Genomic DNA, 18,173 nt, shown 5'->3' with positions numbered 1-18,173 from the left:
CAATTTTACAATTTTATATACAGGGTGATCCTAAAGTGTTATAAGCTAATACTCTAAAAATATTTGTCCTACCAAAAAGTTGTTCGTGAGAAAATTTTATATATTCGAGGGGCATTTCTAACCACATAAACAAAAATCCACCTCGTCCCCCCTTGAAGAGGCGAGGAATAACTTCAAAATTTTAAATGGGACCCCCTGTAAAATGTTACATATTTGGATTTTACGGGAAAAAACAAGTAAACTTTATCTGAAACATTTCTTTGGAAAATGCTCTTATCAAAAATTATAAACATTTAAACTTTAATGTAGAGTGCATTGAATGATTAATGATAAATTAAATAAGACTCATAGTTTTTCTGTTTTTTTTTAATTTTATTAAATATTCGAACTGTTGACCATTAATATCTAAACCATTAACATCTTATTAATTCTTTTTACAAAACTTTATTTAACTCTAAACAACATTTCTGGATTCACCTTAGTGCAAACTGTACGTATTTTTCGTTTTAAGTCTTCTTTCGTCGTAAATGGTTGAGATGTGACTTCCTCTTTGATATATCCCTATAAAAAATAGTCCAAAGGTTTAATATTAGGTGAACGAGAGGGCCATTGAACAGGACTTCCCCGATCTATCCACCTGTCACGAAATATCTTATTTAAAAGAGTACGCGTTGCTCTGGAAAAATGAGGAAGTGCACTATCTTGTTGAAACCATATATCTCTTCTCACATTAAATAATAATTCTTCTATAAGTAAAGGAAAATGATTCCTTAATAAATTACAATTCAGTATTAACAGTATCATCAAAAAAGTATGGTCTAATTACGAAATCGCCAATTATTCCATAACATATTATATATTTAATGACCATCGATGTTGGAAATGAACTTTGCCAATGAGAATTCTCATTTGACCAATAATGCATATTATGTCTATTAAGGTGTACAATATTGGTAAATGTTGCTTCAGAAAAAAGAATATTTTGCAAAAATGAATCATTTATCATGGCATCATGCATGCACTCGCAAATTATTACACGACATTCACAATCAGTTTAAAAATCAAAATCCTGAGTCAAAATCAAACGATACGGATGAAATTTTTTTTTCAAAATCCGTTGTATTGAAGACTGTCCAGCTCCAGACATGTTTACTAATTCGCGTTGATTGACATGTGGATTTACTTCAACTGCTGGGAGAATGTTGATACTGTTACCATAATTAATTATTGAATTTGTTTTTTGTCTTTTAATTGCATTTAATTAACCATGTATACGCAAATGATTTTCTAAACGAAGAAATGCCATATGCGATTTTTAAATACTCGTATTATAACGTTCTAAAAATAATTGCGCTGCACGTCGATAATTTTTCTCACATTCTCCCAGAATTAACAACATATTAACTTCCACACCAAAATGAGCTATGATTTTCGAACTTGATAGCATGAAAATCAGCTCAAAACTAATTAAATACATAATAGATCTGTATTTACGTTTCCCGATAAATGTGTGTATTTATGTTTCTTTTGGTTAACATTAAGATCATTTTCGTTTTCATTGTATCATGAATATAACTTTGTGTCAATGGAGTTCAATCATGAATAAAATAGCTAAAAAGTTTAAATATTCATAACTTTTGGTAGGAACATTTTCCAAAGAAATGTTTCAGACAAAGTTTATTTGTTTTTCCCCATAGAATCCAAATTTGTAACATTTTACAGGAGATTCCATTTGAAACTTTGAAGTTATTCCTTGCCTCTCTTCAAGGGGGGACGAGGGTGATTTTTTGTTTACGTAGTTAACAGAAAGACCCCTCGAATACGAAACTTTTTCATAAATAACTTTTTGATAGGACAAATATTTTTAGAGTTATTAGCTTGTAACACTACGTGGATCACCCTATATATATATATATATATATGTGTGTGTGTGTGTGCGTGTGTGTATAAAAATGTACTAAAAATTACTAACCCGCTTAAATTAAATATTTTCGTTAAAATAAAATTGCTTAAAACAAACGGGAAAAAATAAGACTGTCATTTTGAGATTGATCACAGAATTTTTCATACATACACATTTTGTTTCTACTATTATTATTATTATGTTTCAAGCATCCACAATTCTGGATTTCTTAATTCTTTGGTCGGTAAAGATGAATTCAATGCAAGAAAGTACTGTTGTTAGGTATTGCTCATTCATGAAATTTCTGTACTGGTTTTTCCTTTATCTTCACTAGCTGGCGCCACACACCAGTTATGCGTAATTATCAATAAGTTGATATGAATCAAAAGTGTTGATCAGTGTTGATTGTGTGGTATTACTTTTAATAAATAGACACAAGATAAAAGAGCAATGTTTACGTAAGTAAATAAATTGAGATAAATTGTTGTAATTATTTGACTCATGATAGAAACAATACACGGCACAGTGTTATTGACTTTTATGTAGAGAGAACAAGTTAGCTCTAACCTATACATAGATACTCAAGACTTACGAAATTTAATTTTTAGCTGCAACGTGACAACTAAACTGTTTAGTGCACCTATTTTCTTAAATTTCGTACGTCATATCCATATAAAACGTACAATTAAATGGAAAGATGAACAGGATAAAATCGAAGGGGTAAAATATGGACATATTACATATTTTCCAAGGTACGTGAGGTTATATTACATCGTATCTATTCTAATTGTTTCGAAATTCCGCTATTCATGAGTTACAATAAAATACAATATATTTATCACGAAGAAATTATCAATCCTTTAAATTGTAAATCCTTTGAATTATAAATTTATTTTTTACATTTTTTAAATTAAATCATTTTTAAATTTTTGACATTCAAAACAATTCCTTCCATTTTTATGTAACTAAAGATAAACAAGACAAAAACAGTATTTAATAATTTGTCAAAATTTAAAGTTTCAAATAAATTTTCCTTTAAACATTGAATTCTGACAAACTGTTAAATACTGAAAATATATTTGGAATTCCAAAAGAATTATGACAACTCGCAATTAATAAATCTCACAATTGCTACTTCTGGACTGGACTACTCAAAATTACATTTGTAGACGTCCAGATCATGTTGATCCATCATTTGAGCCGAGCAAACTGTTATTAATAAGACGGGTAAAGCCTTTTGCGGGTAATCCATGGTGGGAGAAAAAGGTGCTCAAAAATTTAGGTTTCGAAGAGAAGGTAGCCAAAGTTGTATGCATAAAGCGTAGGATAATGTTTGACAAACTCTTTATTCGCTTAATCATCTTACAGAAACACGGAGATGTTCTAGTGATCGTAAAAAACACGCCAGATATGTGTGCCATGCTCTGGAAGGTGAAGCATTTGATAAAGATCGTTCCCATAAAGTTGCCCGACAAATTGCCAACCACGGACGATCTAAATGGCACATATTTACACGAGAATGGCACATTTTATGTCGTACCGAAAGTAGAATCTGTTTGCGAAGAAGCCGTGGAACAGTTTATAAACAATCCAAAGAAGCTGAATCGTGATATTATACAAGATAAACTGAGACTTAAGTGGTTAGAGGGAAATCTTATGTAATAGATACTGAATTAAATATATATATATATATATAAATAAAAATAAATATTTATTAATAAGTCATTGATATGTTAATTTATCAATGGAGGAACCTTCAAAATAATCCTTTGGTAGGTAATCCTCGGTTAAAGTTCTTTTCCTGAGAAAAAACTTTCAAAATACCCTGTATAGTATAGTCGGAAGAAATTTACAGTCAGTTAGAAGCAGTTGTGTGTATGAAAAATATGTGAAAATAATATTCATAAAAGACAATTTTGCACTTTAAGAGATACGAAGGAAACGATTGAACAAATAATATAGTTTTATTTATATTTTTCATATGCGGTCAATCGACCAGTTTACAATCTACTAACAGTAATGTTAAAATTTTAGTTAATTCTTAGTCTGTTTAAAGCGTCCCACGTTCTTAGGTTGCATAAAATTTTCAATTCATTTAAATCTTAACTTTAAATTCATTCTAATACTTCATGAAATATATTTAAAACTGAAAATTAATATTAAATTAAGATAATGTCTTTAATAAACTTTCGCTAAAATAGATATGACTAATAAGATTTCAATTTTAAAATCTATGACTGCATATGCATCCAATGAATTTGTGGAACCCTTCGCAGACTAGGAGCAAGATCTATAAGATGCCCTGCAATAAGATTTCATTATCTTAATCATAGGTTTTTCGATTCTCTTTTAGTCAAAACGTTCAAATATAAATATTAGGTTCCGATTTACAATATATAATCTTATGTTCAATTAAGTTAGGATTAAATTTAGGACTCATCATTAGATCGTTATTGCATAATAACGACTGTAATATAATAATGAACTTAAATTTAATATATTTTAATTTATTAATATAATAATAATAAATTAAATTTAATATTATTATATCACAGCCGTTCCGAATAATTCGTATTTATTTATCTCCTTGACATAAAGTAGTCTCAACCTTACGTAAGATAGCAGCTTGTTGCGGGACATCTAGTATAATAAGTGGAAGATAAATGCCGCTTTGGGTCAGTCGTGCGGACCTACTTAGATACAGTGTTCCAAAAAAGAGTCGAAATTTAGAAGAAGTCTACATTCACGAAACTCGCCGATTCCAACTCAAACTGCCAATCAGCTTAAATGATCCGGAAATGATCCGCTAGGCCGTACCCATAGAATGTCCTGTCGCGAGGTTTAGCAAGCTTACTAATAGCGCAATTCTGAAACTCGACTAATCCTGGAGTTGCATTTCCGTTGTCACTGATAGAGGACCAACTGTAACTTTTATTCCCTTGCGGTATTAAGAAGTGAACTAGATTGAAACTGCAGTTAAACCTAATGTCAACTATTCGTAATCACTACTATCACTATGAAAACAACTTCGGCCTCGTACATGCTCGAGCAGAATTCAAAAAGTCTCGGTAAACACGAATGTTTTGGAAGTCCTAGTAACGGAGAGATAATGATTGCCGTTCTCTTTTCCCCGTTCATCGCGATCTCTTTTCATTTTAATATACGATTTCCTGAGCTATGGTTTACTCGTGTGTCAAATCTTATTAATTCCTTGCGTCCTAGAGTCATCTTCAAATATATTTGTAATCATTTCTAATCGTCCTCTATGCTATCACAGTAATTATTATATACTTCAGTATACTAATACATTTTAATATATTATCTAATGTTTTTTTAAACTAACACGCGACTTATGAATTTAAGTTTTGTATCAAGATAACTGTCAATGTTATATTTTATTTGCAATTTTAATGCTAAATAGTTATCTCAACAATTTCAAAACATGATACTCTCGATAGTCTTCATTTTTTCGCATAGAGCGACATGATCTTTTTTATATACTTGACAGCAACGAGCGTGACGCACGAGTAAAGCATCACCCACACGACGACTCTTATGTATGAATTTACGCGGAACTGGTTCGTCTCCGATTGCGTAATTTCCAGAACCGCCTGTCCCTTGACGTATGATGAATCGAGATCGTGTTCTGCGTCGACCTGGCGCCGCCCTTTTCCGGCATATACATCCTCAGTAGTCGCGCTGCCCTCTCCTCTTGCGATCTGTCCGCTGCTTTTCCACTCAGGAAACTCAGTAGCTTCATGCTCCGTCTCTTTAGCCTCAGTCTGTTCAGAAAATTTGTCTCGCCAGTGCTGGACGGACTCCCTCTCTCATTCTGATCGTCAAACTCTTCTTCGAATCTCTTTGACCTCCTTAACTGATCGGTCCTTTTACTTCTGTGTCTTCTTTTGTCGCTTACCTCGACGGAGTCTTCTCTCCGCATCGCTTCCCGCCTCTTCTCAGCGTTCATCTCCTCGACATTGCGAACATTGGTCTCCTCCGCTCTTCTCGCGACGGCTTCTAGCTCTTTCAAACGTTCGGCTTCCTTGGAACTCTTTGAATTGGGTGAGCCGGCCGTTTCCGACGCTGCGTCCACGTCTGACAGTTTCCGATGCAAATCGACGATCTTCCGACGGAATTCCTCGTCCTCTTGGCTTAGCTTAGCGAAGACTCGGTCGCGCTCGTCCACATTTGCACCGACGCTCGACTTGGACGTCGCTTGAAACCGCTGTCACCACCATCCGACCTGGTGCTTACCGCTGCCAGGTGAATCTTCCTCTTCCGGCAGCGGCTCCAGCCGTCTCCTACCCAGGAAACAGCGCAACGAGCCCAAACTACCGCTGCTGCCCAGTAACTGGTCCATGCTCAGCTCCGGCAACGAGCAATCTTCATTCTCTGATTCCTGATCGATATCGTCCTCCGCTGATAGATTTAGGCCGTAATTGTCCTCACCGATGGCACCGGCACCCATCGCGCCACCGCTGCTGCTGCAGCCGTTCGGCGGCGGCTAGGGAAGTCAGGCACAGCTCGGGCTAGTGATTCTTTGCAAAAAGAAAAACAGAAGGCAAGCGTCGTCATGCAGGCAAGCGTGCGAAGCTTATTCTATCTTCTTTTTATCGCTGCATTCCTGCGTTACATACGCCTATATACCGAGGATGAAAAAGCCCCTGATTTAATGTATAATGTTCGTGATCCCATATTCAGTGCTAGGTGCGACCATTTGATTCCATGGTTTTATATATCTCAAGTGAAACAGTCGCATTTAGACAAAAATTTGGGCAATAGGTACGACTTGTAGTTTAGAACAATACTGTCGTAAAAATTTCATCGAATTAATTCTATGAATTAATTCTATGAATTAAAAAATAAAACTTCTTGCCATAGTATTGTACATTAAATTACGTATACAAATTGTTCTCAAAGTAAATGCAATTTTTATGTTTAATGCAGAGTGCAATTTAAATGAGTTAATGCTTCGGAACTAGATGCTATTTTCAAGCAAGCTTATGTGAAAATAGTCATACTCATCCGTATCAAGTGATCATTATTTATTTAGGCAATGCAGTATAGAGTATAGATTATAATTTATAATGTATACTATAATAAGTTTTTACTGAAAGCCGACGCGATGAAATATTTTGCCTTGAAATGTTTATAAACTGTATTACACTAAACTATTTTAAATAAACTAATACTGATTTTCTCTTTCATGAATTGGAAAATTTATTTCTAAGTTGTTTTAGATTTGTTTAAAAAAGTGAAACTTATGATATTCATTATATGTTTTGTAACACATAGACCAGTATTCATAGTCGATTTTTATATTTAGAACCATCTTAGGTATAATCTTAAGATGTCAAAAACCAATCACAAGCCATCTTGACATCTTAATACGTTACTTAAGATGATCTTGAAATAAGAACTAATTATGAATATCGGTGATATTCTCCATTTCATGAAATAAGTATTTAATGTATTTAGAAATAAGTTTGTCAATCGTGATCACTTGATAAAATGTTTCACATTGGGGCTTCACTGTGCTTCTAAACTATTTGAATATTAATATTGTGTATTGTCGTTGAAAATATTATTACCGAATTGGCGCTGAAGCTTTCATCATCCGGTCCGCCGGAAGTCGGCGTACCCCATATATCGTCACCGGAAGTCGCCCCGGACGTGGTACCTTCCTCGTCGTTTGGATCTAACGAGAACTCGGTTCGCTCTGGAGGTACTGGCGGTTGAAGAAGGTAACCGCCGACACCTTCGCTGAGTTGCTCTAGCAAAACCATCTTGCTGACAACATAGCTACTCGCTCGGGCAGTCCATGCTCTCAAGCCAGATGGTGGCGACTCCGTATCTCGATTATCATCGTCTCCCTGCTCATCCAGCTCATCATCTTGATCCAGGCTGCTCATTGTACCAAATCGTCTCAAAGCTCTGCGTGAAAATGATTGTTACGGACAGAGGAAATCAAAAAGTCGCTTTAATTTCATTAAATCTTCTTAAAGAGCCGAGTGAAAATGATGTTTTGTGATCATTTAAACAAATTTTGTTGAAAGACCGAAAATGTAGCGTTTCATGATAATTTTCAGGTTATTGCGGTTTTTAGGAATTTAGGTAATCATTAATCAACAAGTAATTATAATTGAGCTACGATAGGTTTCATTGAATTTAAATGTTGGTTAGATGTTCAGGATCAAGCAAGGTGTGACAAGTTTTTTTTATTTCATTTCTCTTTTGTTTTTAATAACTAAAAAGAAAACTTGATATTGATGTTTCTGATAATTACATATAAATTAACCAGATAAATAAGTATACAAATAAATATAAAATAATTATAATTTATTATACCTGTAAGGGGGTTCCCCGTCACAATCGAGATCGTCCTCGCTGCCATCCTCGGTGTTACCATCCGCAGGCGTATAACTAGGACTGTTACGTCCTGGGCTATCGTGCAGTCCATTTCGCAATCTATGCCTTGTGCAGAGATCGGGGGTTGGTGGAAGAACCGAAATCTTTGGTGGCAATGGAGAAAATGGATCCCTTTGCAACGGCGGCGTAGGACAACCCAATCTATAATGGGCGATTATACAGAGTGATAAAAAAATATTTAGCATTTATATGGTAGATAGTATACATCATACTAAGAAAAAAAGCCTTAGTGAACATAGAACGAAATCTCGACCATTTGTAATGTTAAAATGCTAAATAGATTTTTTGAACATCTTGCAGATTGCCATTAATGAACTTAACAAAATTAATAATAATTTTTATTATAGATCCTGTATTTTATCATTCAAGAAATATTTACGGTTTTGCTTGCATTGTTTATAACAAATACAGAGAGCCCTAGAATTGATTAAAAATTAAGGATTTTTCAAAATATTAATAAAAAGACTTAAAAATAAAATATTCGAATATTTAATGAATATTCAAGTTTGGTTGCACGTCAAAATTAGTACCTATGACATCTTCGACAAATGCTGATGGAGCTCGTTGAATTCTCCTTTGTGGGTATATGACTACCGTTCTTCCGCGGCATACTGTTCGATTTCACAGTACTTAAACTTGCACTCGATGCGGTGCTCTGTTGCTCTATGTCGGAATTCGCCGTGGTGACTTCCTCCGTCGCGGTATCCTGGCTAGTCGATCGGCTGTTGCTCTCTCGGGGAGTTCTGGCCGCTAATTCCTCGGCTGTCCATTCTTCAAAGGAACCTTCGTGGTCAGGAGGTGGGATCTGATGCGAATTGCGCACCCATTGCGCCAGATGATTATTTTCCCGAGAGTTCTTCAGAATCGTCTCTAAGCTCTCGCCAGACTGCGATTCCTTCTCCTCTTCGTTTGGTTGTCGAGATTCTCTTGTGATCTATTACATTCAGACATCGATTTTGGAATTATGTAAAAAATAGATATTTTACAATGATTTTAATTTTTAACTTTATTTCATTTTTGCAATAATGGGATAATTTTTCCCCAAAAATATAAAATATGTCAGAATAGTTTTTCAAATATCATAACTATCATCATCTTTTACTGACCTGCGAACTTTCTATGGTTTCTCTGTTCGCGGCGAAATTGTTACCAGCAACCGGACTCTCTTCGGGGCTGTCCTGATCCGACGAGCTCAAACCACAGCCTGTATTCACATAGATGCTAAAATGCAATGAAAATTGGTGCTCATGAATTTTACTTGGTTCATCCGCGCGATTTTCCGCTTATACCTCGATTCCCGACAAAATATTCCGCGAGGCGCACACGCGTACTTTCGCGCCAAGCCCGCCACTCACATTTGCCGTTGAAGAAGATTGTGCCAGACAGCCTTGAGCTCTGGGGTGGGCGCTCGAAGGATGAGAACACGTCTTCGGGGTCGACTGTGTGGGCTGCAACCGCCGCTGTTTATCGTCTCGGCGTGATCGTTGTCCACGCTGCCATTCGGGTGTATGGCGACCTGCAGCCGAAACTCCGTCGGTCTCTTTCGTACGGTGAAGCATGCCTCAGCGATGCTGGACAGTCGCAGAGGTTCTTCGGTGACGAAAAGCACGCGGTCTCGCGATACTCGCGCGAATACTAGGAGATCAGTCAACAGCAGAGCCCAGGATGGTTGCAGACGTGCTCGACCTTCAACCTTAGCGAGAGCTCCGCCAAAAAGCCTAAAACATAGATTTAAATTTTTAATAATTGTTAAACTTTTTTATGTAGATCATAAAAGTGATCATAAATTATCATGAAATTATCTTAAGATCTAATTCTCTACAGAATTTTTTTTTTCTTATGTTAGTTTATCGTCCTCTATACGTTCTTGGAATTTTGATATTTAAATTCCGGACACCCTGCATTGTAAAATCTATTATTAATATATTATAAATTAAAAAGCTCACCATCGTCTTCCTGGTAACGCTAAGGTAAACGGCTTGCATCTCGCAAATACCAATCGAGATTCTACTTCCTGTAAACTTAGCAGAGGCCTTCCGGTATCTCGCGGCGGTTCCATGACACCCGCGTTTGCCGTAGCTTCTCTATAACCCTGGGCCAAATCCCTTGCTTGTTGACAATTTCGGGGGGACGCCTGGCCCAACAATCTTGTCATCTCTCTGCAAGCATAAATTTACTACGAAAACGGTACGGTTTTCGCTTTCTCAATACTATAAGCACCGCGAGAGAAATTATTTTATATTTATATTAAAAACTCTTCTCGTAATTACAGTTTTCGAGAATTTGTAATCAGAATTATTTAAGTTTTGACTTAAGATTTTAAATAATATATTGTAAGATTTACGAGAAAATTATAGTATTAAAAGTATTAAAATGTTATCGATTTCTATAAGTTAATAATCCTTCAGTATTAAATAGATACACCTTCATTGCAAAAGCATATTTAAAAATCAAGAATTATTAAAAATATACGAAAAATTCTTAACATAATAATGAAATTATGAAAATATATACATCACAGTTGAAGCTTTAAATAAAATAAAACGAAAGCAGCGATTGAATAAATTTTATTTTTTTATATTTTTTATCTTTTTATATTAGTAACAACTTCATAAAAACATATCAACCAAATTGGTTTAATTACCAATCTCCATGTTTAATAATTAAATTTAACAGCTTTATGTTATATATTTCTTACAAGATGTAGTTTTTATCAAATGAAAATGATTGACAAGTGAATTAGATCTCTTTATAAAGGAAACGCGATCAATTAGCATGCCAACCTGTAGTGTTCTAAGGGTAGAAGCAACACCCCGGTGAGATCGGGGCGTCGTTTATGTGGCACGGCGGGCTCGCAGACTAGTTTGGCGAAGGCCGCGTTCCGCCTGAGAGCGACCAGCAGGCAGCAGGCACGTTGTAGGCCACTGAGGTATCTTCGGTAGGCAGCTGTGATTTTAGGAACTCTACAGAGATAGCTGTCGACACCGCCGCCCTCGTCCCTGATCTCCTCGGACAGTTTGAGCAACTCATCCAAATTCTGGAAGAGGATCAGATAGTCCGCCGCCGACAGGACATCGCGTCGCTCGCACAACGGGACCATAAAGCGCGTGTGGCCACTCTTCAAAACGCCCCAGTACCTAGTCTCACGTACAGTTAACTCTTCTTCGGGTGGCGCGTCAGGTGCCAAACTCGGAAAGACCTGTTTGAACGAGTCGCGAGAAGATTTTGGACGACTTTTCACAGGGAATCAAAATAGATGCTTATTATTTTGAATGGATTGCAAAATTTTCGCGTTTTATCATTCTGAGACGAAACTCGTAATTGATATTTATATATAGATAGAACTATAATAGCATTTTTATTAATGATATGTAATATAATACTATGAGATTTTTTTTTCAATCAATATCTATATTGTACAGGACGGGCAATAATTAAATATGCAGATAAAATAATTTTGTATAATATTTGACATAATTTCGGACAATATCTGATTCTCAATTTTGCTTTGTAATTTGAAATAATGTTAAAATAATGTTAACAAGCTGTAAGAGAGAACTTCTCTCTATCAATAACTAGGCAAGGAATACTTTCCTGTACAATTAATAAGAAATTAATTTTTATACACAATTAATACTAGAAATTAAAATGCCTATAAAGATCGAAGCTAGATCTTCATTGCTTAAATAATTCAATCTTGAATTACTATATATACCATATATGTACTTGTATATATATATATCATATTGTAGTCTTTTGAACTGTACGCTGAATTGTTTTTCCGGACTAAACGCAATTAAACTATTCTAATAATTAAATTGACGTGAATTAAATTGACAAGCAATTTTAATAATTTGATGCTACCACTGTGGTTTAAAAGCTTAGGACGCTCGTACGGAATACAGAGAGATCTAGATTCGATTTCCAGCCGAGATAATATTTTTCACAATAAATTTTTATTAACAGTTTTTTAACATATTAACATCTTTATAATATGATTGTAGCAACAAATTTAATTCACGATTACTAGAATAATTTAATTGCGTTTAGTCCGGAAAAACAATTCGGCGCGCAATTTGAAAGACTACAATATGATATATATATATGCAAGTATATAAATGGTACATATAGTAATTCAAGATTGAATTATTTATAAGCAATGAAGATCCAGCTTCGATTGTTATAGACATTTTATTAATTTCTAGTATTGATTGTGTTCTCACATATGCGGTCTAAAATAAAGATTCTTAATATTGTTTAATTTTTATAATGACTGATAATTAAACCAAAATAATTCGATAATCAAACTTATAAGAATATATGATAATTTAAAATCTTAGGATGAGGGTGGCAAGGATACAATAAATAAACAGAACGCATGGTTGGAAACAAAACTTGTTGGCAACAAAAAAGAGCAACCTGATCAAGGTACAAAACATAACCGTATCATAACTTAAACGGCATCCCTCACATGAGAGACACGCGCGCTATACACTACACGCTTCGCTACATTAAGTACAATAAAAAAAAGAAGAAAAAAAACAATATATAGGTGTATGACGCTCTTCGCACTCTTTTTGTGACGAAAACAAAAAAATAAGCTCTTAATAACGTACGCTGATGACATCTTTACTAAATTTGCATATTTCCGCTACAATGATGACTTATAAGTTCTTCATAAATATATAAAATTTTTTCGCGATTTCTTAAATATGATTCTAATTTAGCAATAGAATTTTGCAACGTCTTTGATTTACAAGTGTATCCAAAAAAATAACAGTAGACGATCAAAAATTTTACAAAATGGTTGACTATATATATATTTGCCAGACATATATCACGATATCCAGAATATTAATAGCAATCATAAACGCGAATTCACAGAATTAAATCTTGCGATATCGTATCGTCCGAGTTGTCTCAATTATTAAACATCTTGATTGTTTTTTAAATAAGATTTACAAAATTGCAACGATACTCATGATAAAAAAATGTATTATCAAACACGTTCGCAAGTTTATACTTTCGTAAAGTAGCATCAACACTCAGAGACAACGCGATTCAGCATATTACTAGCAATTAAATATATATATTTTTTTTGTATTCTCGATGAGAATAAAAAGTTACATGTCTTTCCTATGATATCATCTTTTCATGTTGCAATTAAACATTTGACGCATTCTTTGCTTGATCAATTATTTTGTTAGAATGAAAGCTTTAATACACTTTCAATCTTTATTAATTTACGAACCACGTAATTATGCTTCAATGGCGAACGTAAATTTTAGTAATATTATAGTAGCGGTAATCTTTATTGTATCAACTATATTTTTCGGTATCTTGAATCATTAGATATATATCGCTTGTGATAACAATAGCAATTAAAGTAATTTTATACGATTATTTCGGATCAAACAATCTACTTTTTTCTTATAGATATGTATTTTAACTGATCTTGAGATTTTAATCAATTTTAATTTCTCTTTTAATGAACATACGTTTAAATAATTAACAGCCTTCTCAGAAATGAAATTTCAAAAGTACAAATACTTGTGTTATCAGAAATATCTTTAAAAGTACAAATACTTGGTGAAAAGAAACCGGGGACACATGTAAAATACAAGAGAATAGATCATTTTGTGTCTTAAATAATTGATTAAAGTATAGCGTCACGCGTCAATTTTTATGCCATTATTCCATGCGACATTTCTTCGTAATCGAGATACCGATGAATATATATACTATTAATACCGCTACACGGGTAACGTTCACACGAGGACGCCGGTACCGACCTCGGCGTTGAACGTGACATGCTGGACATTAGAACCGGCCGTGGAGTACTGAAGTGTGGCGTTCACTGAGCTGGGCCTGTGATGGGCACCGGACGAGTGAGCACCTCCTTTACGATACACCTCCAGCACCAGCTGATTCGTCGCGGCCTGGATAAGGCCTAGAATTTCATCTCGTGGTCTCGTCACGACGTTTGTTATCTCCACGAATACCACATGATCACCTGGCCGTAAGCCGGAACGTTCTGCCGGACTTCCCGGGTCCACACGCTCCACTCGTGGTGGCCTGCCCCACGACAACGAAAATCCCCATGGAATCTGACAGATGAATAATAAAACATTTAGTCAGCAAAGTTAATTAGTATTGCTATATATATTGTATTAGCAAGCAAATGTTAAATTATTTTTAACCGAACTTCTTTACATATCCTTATAGAAATTTAATACTACACAGAGAAGAGTTTTTTCGTGCAAGGAAACCACACGAAGTGATAAATTCTAACTTTAATGAAATGTCTATATATAGATTATATAAAAAAAAGAATTTTAAAAATGTCCGTTGCGGCGGAAAAAAAGGTTTGAAGGGATGAAATCACCCCGTGGTAAAGCAGTTTTTAGTTTTTTCCGTTATATCTCGAAAACTATTCGAAATATCAAAAAATGTTTTATACAAAAACTTTACAATAAAATTACCCTATTCATTTACGTTAATAATATTTTTAATAAACCAATTATTTTAATTGAAAAAAATTTTTATTTTTTTTTTTATATTATTGACGCGGATGAACAGAGATCATTTTATTATAAAAATTCTGTATAAAACATTTTTTGATATGTCGAATAGTTTTTAAGATACAACGAAAAAAGCTAAAATCCGTGTTATTAAGGGTGATTTCACTCTTCAAACCGTTTTTTCGCCGCAACTAGTATTTTCTAAATTCATCTTTTTATATAATCTATATGTATACAAAGTTTCAATAATATCAGAATTTAACTTCGTGTGGTTTTCTTGCTAGAATTTATTCTAAAAGTATGGAACAACATTATATTTCAAAGAATTTTATGTAAATCTCTTTCATTCACTAATAAAACTATAATGAAATATAAAATAATTTTAATTAATTTTACTGAAGTGGTAAAAATCTTTAAAACATTGTATTGTACTATAAGTACCAAATTTTCAGGATAAAGTTTAAGAGAAAATTCTTTCCGTGAAGGTTATGACTAATTATTTATTTTGAAATAATAAAAGCATTTGTTATTTAAGGCTTTTAATACTCAAAATAAGTAATTTTTAGTAATAAATTGGATTTCTGTGAATGGATTATATACATATGTGCTATAATCTTGTCTGTGTAGAAAAGAAAATATATAATTCAGCAATTTTTCGTCCAATCATGTTTTAAATGATTTAAATTTTTATAAATGCACCTGATTGACCGAAGTTTGCCTTATCAATCTTCTCGTGATAGTACAGGGCGTTCTGCCGCCTTTCGCGGTGAAACCCGGGTGCAGGGGCAAACCTGTCAACGGATCAACTGGTTCCAGCTCCAAATGCCTCAGATACATCAGATCGTCTGTCCCTGAGTTGTTATTATCTAACTCGCCATCCTTGGATAATGGTGGCGACACGACGCAGTCTTGAGGTACACCCGCGAAAGGGGTGCTCGTGTTTCGGACGGATCCGGCTTCGAGAGGATGCCATGTCGCTTCCTGCAAGTTGTTTGTTTCTTTTCTTTTAATCTTCCCGATTTAATCCTCGAATTTAATTCGGACGCTTGTTGAATGTATTTTTTAATTCTATTTCTATAATTAAATTTGGAAATTTAAGTAAGAGTATATAAACAAATTTTTTAAATCGCAGTAATTGCAAGTTGGAAATGGAGTGTTCTATTAAATTTTCGCTAAGAAAATTTATTTCAGACTATTCAAGAGAGAAAATCGTGAAATTGACGAAATTAAGAAATATAGATTCAAGACTTGGCGAAAAATCTATTTAATCTATTTAAATCAATTATTGCGACGGTTTTTTTTTTAATATAATTGCAATAGAAGTTCCATAACGATATTTTAGTAATGATTCTTATTATAATATCTTATCAACATATAAAAAATATAATACTGCAAGTGCATTACATAATTGAACATTTGTTCTAAAGTGAACGACGTATATAGGATATCGTTTCAACGATCTAGCTAGTATCAGATAATGACTGTGTTCGTAGTGAATAATCCATTTAACATGAAAAAACATTTTGAATTATTAATATATGTATGTAACAGCCATTGTACTTCACATCCAAGATAGAAAGATCAGATTACGACTTTTATATTATGAAATGAGAAAAATTATAATAATTTTTCAAATTCTGTCTGTCTATAAATTTTTTTATTATTTTATTATTGCATAAAATATGTATTATATTTGTACAATATTTGTATCTATACTGTATCTATACTTTTTTGAGAATTACTATAATAATAATCAAAACGCTAAGAACCATTTCAATCGAGCATCGTAAATAATCCAAGTTTCTCATACTTACTTTTCCTTTGTGAGGTTTCAATGATTTATAGCAAAAAAAACTTTCTAGACGCCATTACTATATTCAAGGGTTAATATAGTAGCAAACTTTAGTAGACGTCTAGTCGCATCCGGTGGTGCAATATACTTGGAATAAATCGGCAGCAGACGTCTCAATCGAGAATCTTTCGAGTGAATACTTAACGTTTCGATATACTTATCCTTATTCTCCAGGGAGAGAAACGCGAACTTTTTATTAATTTATAGTAAGAAACTTTTCGAGGACACTAAGAATTAATGCATCGGCAAACTTTAGCAGACGTCTAGATACTCCATGATAGACGGCGTATACTCGCGAAACGAATCGAGAGCGGATGTCTCTCGATCGAACATCTCGAATATATACTCGAAGTTTCGTGATATTTACCTTATCCTGGGACAGAGGTAGAGGAAGAGTCATGCAACCCAGCAACTCGCTACGTCTGAAACAGGCAGAAAAGGAAACACGCATAAATTTCCGTTGTCTGGAAAGGCCGCAAAATACGTAAGGACGTTCATATAGATGCATATACATGCACATGCCGTATACGAGTGTTGTCCATCCGCGAGGAACGTGATGTATATACAACGTCACCGTAATGTCTCGCGTACTGTATGCGAACAGTAGACGTAGGTGGGTGAGAAAGGGGGTGAGAAATGCACGTGGTAGACGTGGTGCGCATGATCTTGGGGAATCGATTCCCCTCCTACCGCAAAAGGGGAAACTCTCTCTCTCTCTCTCCTCCCCCCCCCTCGAATGCCCTCAGAAATTACAATAGTTTAGACATTCGAACGGACCATCGACCGAGAAGGCACGCGGTACGGAATTGCGTAATTTTCTGCATTGCTAAAATTCTTTCAAATCTTAATCAAGTATACTATAAACAAGATTTTACCTAACAACGATAATTTACATCTATAATACATTTAAGAGATATTAAACATACGTTAAATAAGATATGCTAATTTTGCATTTAAAGTAATCTTGTATTAAAGCAATTTAATAAAATGCAAAACTATCGAGGTAAAAAGTTTAAATTTCGGTGTTTATGTAATACAAGTGCTTTCCTGAAACATTTTAATCTGTGCGAAAATATTTCAATTGCAGAATGAAAGAGAGCTTAATTAATTATAAAACGTTGTTGTTAAATAAATATTTACGCAATTGCTATTATAATTAAAGCTAAAGTGGTTCAAATAACATATTCGTGTTCGGAGAGTGTATTGTCTTTGCGAAAACAAAGCTTCGTCAGCACGGCATTTTTCCGATAGAAGAATTTCTCGGAACAAGCTTAAAATTAGGTTGACTTCGATTGGGCAATCCAAAGAATAAACAAGCCAAGGCCGAGACGGTGAAAGAAAAGAGACTGATCAATCGTCAATCGAATATTGAATGAGGAGAAACGCGTTTTCTTGCGAAACACACCATATCGACGTGCATACGTAAAAATAAATACAATAAACGATCATCTAAAACCTCGTACAGACT

General features: G+C 34.4%; 3 protein-coding genes across 6 annotated transcripts in view; 1 reads left to right on the top strand and 2 right to left on the bottom strand.

Annotated features, from left to right (window-relative positions):
• The first annotated feature begins 2,232 nt into the window (after positions 1-2,232).
• On the top strand, positions 2,233-3,628 carry mRpL30 (mitochondrial ribosomal protein L30). The gene is made up of 4 exons (XM_011060722.2): positions 2,233-2,361; positions 2,512-2,655; positions 3,073-3,199; positions 3,272-3,628. The coding sequence occupies exons 1-4, from the start codon at positions 2,354-2,356 to the stop codon at positions 3,563-3,565; spliced, it is 573 nt and encodes a 190-aa protein (XP_011059024.1). The 5' UTR covers positions 2,233-2,353; the 3' UTR covers positions 3,566-3,628.
• A 1,776-nt stretch (positions 3,629-5,404) lies between these two features.
• LOC147908515 (uncharacterized) lies at positions 5,405-5,870 on the bottom strand. The gene has a single exon (XM_087409285.1). It carries the CDS (start codon positions 5,868-5,870, stop codon positions 5,469-5,471), a length of 402 nt encoding a protein of 133 aa, XP_087265411.1. The 3' UTR covers positions 5,405-5,468.
• A 261-nt stretch (positions 5,871-6,131) lies between these two features.
• PsGEF (Protostome-specific GEF) overlaps positions 6,132-18,173 on the bottom strand; it is an 85,224-nt gene continuing 73,182 nt past the window's right edge. For 3 of the 4 annotated variants that reach the window (XM_087409282.1, XM_087409283.1, XM_011060723.2), the window contains 11 exons: positions 17,073-17,127; positions 15,553-15,834; positions 14,125-14,439; positions 11,116-11,531; positions 10,279-10,491; positions 9,688-10,050; positions 9,439-9,553; positions 8,863-9,266; positions 8,252-8,473; positions 7,495-7,837; positions 6,132-6,407 (listed from right to left, as the gene is read on the bottom strand). In XM_087409282.1, the coding sequence (XP_087265408.1) occupies positions 6,132-6,407; positions 7,495-7,837; positions 8,252-8,473; positions 8,863-9,266; positions 9,439-9,553; positions 9,688-10,050; positions 10,279-10,491; positions 11,116-11,531; positions 14,125-14,439; positions 15,553-15,834; positions 17,073-17,127 (3,004 nt within the window). Of the gene's footprint in view, positions 6,442-7,494; positions 7,838-8,251; positions 8,474-8,862; positions 9,267-9,438; positions 9,554-9,687; positions 10,051-10,278; positions 10,492-11,115; positions 11,532-14,124; positions 14,440-15,552; positions 15,835-17,072; positions 17,128-18,173 lie in introns of all 4 variants that reach the window. The other variant, XM_087409284.1, reaches the window with a different exon arrangement.

Source organism: Acromyrmex echinatior, chromosome 9, assembly GCF_024713525.1.
Source record: "Acromyrmex echinatior isolate Ae372 chromosome 9, ASM2471352v2, whole genome shotgun sequence".
Lineage (NCBI taxonomy): Eukaryota > Metazoa > Arthropoda > Insecta > Hymenoptera > Formicidae > Acromyrmex > Acromyrmex echinatior.
This window is presented reverse-complemented; position numbering and strand designations above follow the sequence as displayed.

Excerpts from the sequence above, each read along its gene's own strand:
- mRpL30 (XM_011060722.2), top strand. Across the intron at positions 2,656-3,072 it reads CATATTACATATTTTCCAAG|ACGTCCAGATCATGTTGATC; the intron begins GTACGTGAGGTT and ends TTACATTTGTAG. Across the intron at positions 3,200-3,271 it reads ATTTAGGTTTCGAAGAGAAG|AAACACGGAGATGTTCTAGT; the intron begins GTAGCCAAAGTT and ends ATCATCTTACAG.
- LOC147908515 (XM_087409285.1), bottom strand. The coding sequence starts at position 5,870 with ATGAACGCTGAGAAGAGGCGGGAAGCGATGCGGAGAGAAGACTCCGTC.